The following is a 7,859-nucleotide window of genomic DNA, read 5'->3' as shown; positions in this document are numbered from 1 at the left end:
CTCTCTCTCTCTCTCTCTCTCTCTCTCTCTCTCGTGTGCACACACACACACACACACACACACACGAACATACATGCACACCAACAAATAGGCTTGTTGGGTTGGGGCACAGCTCACGGACACAAACTTGCCTAGCACTGCAAACAAACAACAAAAACCAGTCAATTTTCTCTGAATAAAAAATGAGGTTTCCTGAAATGACTATGCCTCCTTCTTCTTCCTCAATCTAAGTACAGCTTTAACTCATCTTCCTTTTGAGCTGCAAAGCAATATTCAGGGTGAGGCTACTCTAAGAGACACTATAAGAAACTTGAGTTCTTTGGTATGCAATTCTTTTACTTCACAAAGAAAAAGAAAAGAATCTTGGGGGTGGGAAAGACAATGTGAACAAAATATCAGGACAGTTATAATACCAATGGGTGACAAGTAGTGTATTTTAAGTGTAATTGCAAAACTATAACAAATATACAAAATTATAGGTATTTTGTCTTTTCTATGCGCTGTTAATGAAGAACTATTTGGTAGCAAATAGGTCAACGTTAAATACAACGCTAAAAGTCTTAGTGACTAGTTTTGGGAGGCTTTACTTTTAAAGTTCAAGATCTATATGAAATCAGAGAAGAGGCTGGGTAAGTTGTGAAGATGGAAAATGGATGTTTAAATAGTAGAAAATTGAAAAACAGAAGTATCATCATGAATATTGCTGCATTATGCAAAATCCATTCCCTAAGAAATAATATTCTAATACAGTAGAGGGGTTCCTTCCTGATTAGACCTACAAGATAAAAGAAGAGCGGGAGTTTTCACCATGCTGTTAGGGCGGGGGTTATGTGCTTCTTACATTCTGACTTGCAGCTTAAGTTGGTTGACTGTAACAGCCATGTATAAAATGAGCATATCAAAAAAAAAATAAAATGAGCATATCTTATTCGAATTGCTGGAGACCAGAAGAGTTTCCAAATCATATTAACTTAAACTTTAGAATATTGGCATAGAGCTTACTGGTTGAGCATCCCTAATATGAAAAGTCTGATATCCAAAATGCTCTAAAATTGGGGATTCTGGCGATCACCTTGGATTAGGGATGCTCTGCTTATATTCATTTTAGTTTTATAAGTACCACAGAAAAGTGAAATTAACATGAAAATCTCTGAAAACTATTTAGCACAATTGCAGTTAGTTTGAAAAGTAGTAACTAGATGTGATGAATAATCCATCAGGTAAAAAGAAAATGTAAATGAACTGAGATCTAAATATACTCCGTATGTCATGTCCAAGTCCAGTAGCCACAAAGAAATCATGGATTGCCATTTTACTACCTTTTCCACTCAATTCAGTGATGTTACTCTTTACTTTTCACCCCAAATTCACATTTCTGAATCTCATCAACCTTTGCATTACCTCATATCCAATTAACAATAGATGTTAGTGTTTTTAGGACTAAAACTTTGTCTGTTTTCAATACAGGGTTTCACTGGCTCTAGCTGTCCTAAAACTTGCTTTGTAGGCCAGGCTGCCCTTGAACTCACCTGTCTCTGCCTCCCCAAGGCTGGGATTAAAGGCATGCACCACTACTGCCCAGCCAGGACTAAAACTTTTAATCCACAATAAAACCATAATTTTAAAAATATGGACCGCACCTTAGAATTGCCAAGGGGTCTTTCAAAAATATGATGTTCAGACTAAATCTCTAACAATTTCTAAAAGACAGAAGTGTTGGGGGGCCCACGTATCAGGATCTCAGGAAGATTTAGAGCTTTTTCTTTCCAACCTGTGTCAAAGTTAAGAGCCATTGTTCTGGGCAACATTTCTGAACAAACTTTAAAACTGGTGAAGGAAATACTTTTGGTGGATACATAGCAAGTTTCTCTATAGAGGTGCTAAGTGGTGAAAAAACTTTGTTCAAAGTAATCAACTGTTATTATTAGAGAAACACTATGTTAAAGTATTACTAGACTCAACTGCTGTACCTCATATTAAAAAATGATTTAACTTGAAGTCTACTTATATAATAAAAATCATTATAGAAAAGGTTATTTTGTATGACTGTTGAGGATGATAGAAGGATACCAGGCAGTAGAATATGTTTTATAAACTATACATCATTCATCTGTTATTAATCAGCCAAGCCACAGAGTCATTTGTAATTAAAGCAAATAGAGATTATCATGTAGTATTACTAGGCATTTGCATCTAGCCCAGTTACTGGAGTGAGGCTCCTAAACTATCAAGACCTGTGTTCCCAAGTCAGGAACTGGAGGCAGAGCCTAACAAGCCTTGTTTTAAGATACCTCCTGTAGTTCTGATGTTTGCTAAGCTTTGACAACAACACATCTAGGCAAACATTAGCAAAGAGGAAGTATGCAATAACTAAAACCAGTGTGTAAGTATAAAGTAACCTTTAAAAGACACAGAGCAAATGTTATATGGTGTGAATTACTAATCAAAAACAGGTTCTAGAGTTTTGCATCATAAAACAATATTACTTTCATTATTAAGCCAAGTTTTATCAATTAACACATGATTATGGTCATTAATCCAATAGTATAGTACATTGGGGACTTATTTAAATTACATAGTACATAATAGTTTGGATAAGGCATGAAGAAATGAATTCTAGAAGTACCAAGGTTTCTGAAAGTAGGAAAGTTTTCATGTACTGGGTTTTCACAGAATAATCACAGCTGTCTTAATAGTCACATTTATCCTGAAGACAACACCCCATAGCATCTTAATGTTCCCAATCAGCCTAAGGAAGCACTTCCTCCCTGACTCAGAGCAGCCATCACTTGGAATGAATCATCACCAATGTTTCCTGTATATTAGCTGTGTCATCGGGTCTGCTAAGCGACAGAAAAAGTTTTTAATTTCTTATCTTAAGACATCTCATCATAGAAAACTATCATTCTTGCTCCCTGAATCATAGTTCAAAGGTATTGATGTCAGTAAAGCACATATGGACCAATAATGAACAACACGGAGGGTCTTGTGAGACTCCAAAAAAGTTCTTTGAGAGGTCTTGCTCTTTTTCCATTTAAAATCTTGAGAGCTTTAAGGCTCCCACAACCTCCCTGGTGAGATCAAAGTAGAACATCATAATTAAGAACTAATTTTAGTTTTTATCTCCAGTTTCAGAGTGAAATGTATGTAGAAATATATTTTTCTAGAAGGTTTTTAACTGTAAATAAATTCCTTTTTGGTGTGATAGTAGATAACTCTGACTTCTTTGATTAACATTCCTGAGCTCTAAAGAAATTTACTTCCTCCAAGCATAAGCTTCCACTATTTAAAGTATCTGGAATTAAAAATAAAGACACATATAGAAGGAGGAAGTTCGATAGCTGGTATCTACAACAGGATGTAGATACCCTCGGACATCCAGTTTCCTACAGGGGAAAGAAGAGCTGCACATACTTTTTTGATCTTGAGTTTTAGTTGTCAATTTGACCCAATATAGAGTCACTTGGCAAGGGGAGTCTCAATGACAATTGTCTAGATTAAGTTGGTCTGTGGGCATGTCTATGGGGGATTGTCTTGATTAGTGGGAAAACCAACCAACAGTGGGTGGCACCCTTCTCTGGGTAAGGGATATTGGATTGTATAAGAATAGAGAAAACAAGCAGAGCACTGAATGTACACATACATTAATTCACTGTGCTTTGCTCTTTCTTGACTGTGGATGGAATATGACTAGCTGCTTCAAGTTCCTATGTCTTGACTTTGAGCTGCTGTGTAATGATGGACTATAAACTAGAATTGGGACTAAATAAGTCCTTTCCTCCTTAAGTAGTTTTTATCAGGGGATTTTACACATCAACAGAAAGTGAAAATAAGACATTTGTTAAAATTATTGTTTAATGGTCTCATGGGTGCTCATATCCACTTACTGTTTATAAGTGCTTATAATTTTCCTAGAATATATCAGATATTGTACTAGGAGCAAAATGAATTCTTAAAGATGCAGATTTCAATGACCAGGCCCTGAACTTTATATCCCTACACTGCTAGGATTCAATTGCTCTGAAAGCAACAGCGATCCAAAATTTTGTATGGGTACCAGAACCACCTGGAGCGCTTGTGAAAACACAGTCCCCATTCAGTTTCTCTGAAGTTCTGATATAGGGCCCCCAGTCTCAGTAAGTCCCTAACTGATGCTGAGGCAACTGGTTTCCAGATCACAACTGGATGACCAAGACAAATGAGAGCTCTGCACACATCATCTGCCAACTTCCAATCACTGACCTCCCTCTCAACAAAAGCAATGACGTCATAAAAGCTCAAAGTCACTCACACTCAAGCAGAGTTTGGGGTTCCAGAACCACTTCAAATATAAGATCGGTAGTCCCAGATCAAAGTAGTTTATACCATGGAAAAGAAACCTCTCCATCCAGGGGCTTTTCTTTTTATTTAGGTTTTTCCTCATTCACAAATCATTTCCATTTTTCAATATAAATGTTATGAAAAAGAATAACTCATTTAGATTTTTTTATACTTTTTACTTCAATAAACTCATCGTTTTCTTTTGAATTAAATTTTCATGCCTCTTCCACCTTTGTTGGACTATGTGCTCTCTGAACAAAGAGAATCATATGATTGAAAGAGCATTGGGAATTCATTGAATTTCTCCTTGGCCTCAGACAAGACTGTGTCTAAACCATTCTCAAATAGAGCACAAAGAACAGGCAGCATGCCCCCCACTCAGCATTCTATTGATTACTTGAATATACTACTAAGCCTTCTTGTCCCCAACCCAGCTGACCTCAGCATTAGGGTATTATTAGAAAGCCTAAACCTTAAATTATTTGGACTCATCCTTTATTCTACTCTTAATAAGTTTACTTATTTATACTACTTAAATATATGCTATCTTAATGATTTTTTTGTTGGTTGGTACAAAGGGGAAGATTAATTTAATTCATAAAGTAACTAAAAGTAATTTAATTAGCAAAAGTAAAAATTTATGTATAAATGACATTAAATATAATGCAATGGCCCTTATGGGAACAAAATGTGAATTAGTTGAGAATAATGGTATTAGTCATTTTATTTTACTAAAAGAAGTGGTGAAAACTTTATGAGACATCAGACATCTCATACATAAAATGGGTGGGAACAGGAGAACTTTTAAAATAGATTGCAAGTTCTACTTAACCTTATTTTATGATATTTCACATGAGTGAAATCTTTCAAAAAGATTTATTTATTGTGTATACAATATTTTTCCTGCATGCATGCCTGTAGGCCAGAAGAGAGCACCAGATCTCACTACAGATGGTTGTAAACCACCATGTGGTTGCTGGGAATTGAACTCAGGACCTTTAGAAAAAGCAGGCATGCTCTTAACCACTGAGTCATCTCTCTAGCCCCACATGAATGAATATCAATAGAGCATTACTCATATTTTTTGACTTTTCATGTTGTGTAGTCTTTACTATTGGAAGTAGGGTCATAGTAATGGATGATTTTAACTTTAATGACTCAAAAATATGGATTCTATCATATGATAATCATTTTTGAAAATATTTTTTTCCTATTCAAATACTTGAAGCATTTGGAGAGCCAATGGATACATGGACAAAGGTCCATGGAATGCATATATTTTTACATAGTTTAGAATGGAAATGTGTCATTTATTTCCATTTCAACATTCTAAATACTATCATTTTAAATGTATACTTGGGTTTTGGGATGGTGAGGTACTCCAGGCATCCCTGGCCTTAAAGGATGGGTCTGCTTTTTGCCTACTGTAATAAAGCTTTGTGGTGGAGGTGGTGCATTTAGTCTCCAGAGAGAAGGAAGATGCTGCTTGCACAGCACTTCTACTCACCAGTCCATGAAGCAGCAAGGGTGTTGGCTTTGAAGGAAGCCAACTGTCCTGCTCTCCCAGCCAGAGGTAAAGAATTGCATTGGTGGCCACTAGAGGGAGGAGGATTAGGAATAGAGTAAATTGTGGGGAAAAGGCACCCATGAAAAACGCACATGGGACAACCAACACATCACCAACCACTGCCTACCAGCTACATCTACCTCGCTGAGGGATTATAATGGGGTCACTAAACATCGTTAGCCCAGAGATCCAGACACCAGTAATTTATGCAGCATCCTAGTATACTGCCCCTTAACTTTGATGGCTGGAGAAGGGAGTTTGAACAGGATTGTGGGAAACACGCAATTGTACAAACACAAGCACACAAGCACACATACATTCTCATGCCCCATTACAACAAGTTGCACTTGTGACGTCTGATTCTTGCTGGTTTTTAATTTAAAACTCTTGATGTTCTTTACCAAGAATGTATTCATGAAAAGCAAACAGCCCACCTTCAAGATAGTCTTGGAGAAGCACCAGCAGAGATACTCATTGTGCCAAGATGTATTTTACCAACAAATCTGTGTAAATTACATGAGGTTGAAACAAACAGAATGTAATATAATTAAGCAAAGTTTCTTTTGCTAAATTACAGCTTGAAGCAAACCTGCAAAAAATGTTACCAATTAGCTTTTTAGCAAACAAAAACCACAGCTCGGAGTAGGTTTTGCTTTCCACACTGCCAGCTGTGGGCTGCCTACTGGGTGTCTTACCTCCAGCACAAGTAGCTGAGCACTCTGACCAGGGCTGATGATGCCACAGAAAGCCAACTTCGTTATCTCCACTGCCAGGACGAGTGATGGGAACGTTGAACTTGTACCTAATTCCCAAATTCTGTTCTTGGAGCAGAACCTGCCATTGAAAACAACTGGTGAAGATAATTAAAATACAATGAGCCTTTATTCAGATACTTATCATTTCCTCTGAAGAAGAAAATGCCATAGAGCATGTCTTACAGGAAATTTAGAACATTTGTTTATTTACTTTAGCTTTTTGACAGTCTCACTCTGTGGTCCAGGCTGACCTTGAACCCACGACAACTTTAAAAGATTATTACATTTTTGTTTATTTATTGGTGGGAGGGTGTGCACATGCCTTGAAGCATGTATAGAGGTCAGAGGGCAATTTGTCAGAGTTGGTTTTCTCCTTCTATCATGTGAATCATGGGGATTGAACTCAGGCTTGGTGACAAATGCCTTTATCTGATGAGGCATCTCAGTGGCCTATAACACAGCTTCAAAGCACATGAGTTTTAATAAAATCTTTCTTTTTTCTGTTCATAAGTAGTATGTCACTGTTTTCATTTATACTGCTTGGTCATAAAACTTTTACTCAAGAAAACATGAAAATCTGGGTGGTGGTGGCACATACCTTTAATCCCAGCACTTGGGAGGCAGAGGCAGGCGGATCTCTCTGAGTTGGTGGCCAGCCTGGTCTACAGAGCTAGTTCCAGGACAGCCAGGGCTACACAGAGAAGTCCTGTCTCAAAAAACAAACAAACAAAAAACTATAAAAAGATGAAAGTCAGTTGGCAAGAGATTTATGGCCTTCACTCTGCGGTGTCTACACTCTCGGGATAAAATCATCTTACCTTTGCCTTAATTCCATCACCTGCAAAACAGAGCTGATCAAACATGGCCCTTTTCTACCCCACAATGTGAAAATTAATGTGAAAATGTAATGATAAAGACACATTTACCATTACAATGAGGTTTTCAGAGGTGGGTCCTAGGGCTTCCAAGGACTCTGGTTCATCTGTTGGTCTCTTGTAGTGGAAAGCTGTCCCAGAAACATCAAATTTCCTAGGCCAGTCAATAGTCCAGGCACCATTAATATAGTAATCATCCCCTTCAGATTTTAAAGCTGGAAAAGAGAAAAACAATCCACTTAAAAATGTTAGATTTCTTAGTGACAGTGTCCTTTGCTTTACAGAAGCTTCTCAGTTTCAGTAGGTCCCATTTATTCAATGTTGCCCTTAATGTCTGTGCTG

The 7,859-nt window shown here is 37.3% G+C and overlaps 1 protein-coding gene across 1 annotated transcript in view; it reads right to left on the bottom strand.

Annotated features, from left to right (window-relative positions):
* Positions 1-7,859, bottom strand: part of Adamts6 (ADAM metallopeptidase with thrombospondin type 1 motif 6) — a 222,041-nt gene that overhangs the window by 43,371 nt on the left and 170,811 nt on the right. The window contains exons 19-20 of the mRNA XM_026788997.1: positions 7,569-7,732; positions 6,583-6,721 (exon numbers count right to left, since the gene is read on the bottom strand). Coding sequence (XP_026644798.1) covers positions 6,583-6,721; positions 7,569-7,732 — 303 coding nt within the window. The remainder of the gene's footprint in view (positions 1-6,582; positions 6,722-7,568; positions 7,733-7,859) is intronic.

The sequence above is a fragment of the Microtus ochrogaster genome, unplaced genomic scaffold, assembly GCF_000317375.1.
Source record: "Microtus ochrogaster isolate Prairie Vole_2 unplaced genomic scaffold, MicOch1.0 UNK11, whole genome shotgun sequence".
Classification (NCBI taxonomy): Eukaryota; Metazoa; Chordata; class Mammalia; order Rodentia; family Cricetidae; genus Microtus; species Microtus ochrogaster.
The sequence above is the reverse complement of the archived record's forward strand: the minus strand, read 5'-3'. Positions and strand labels throughout refer to the sequence as shown.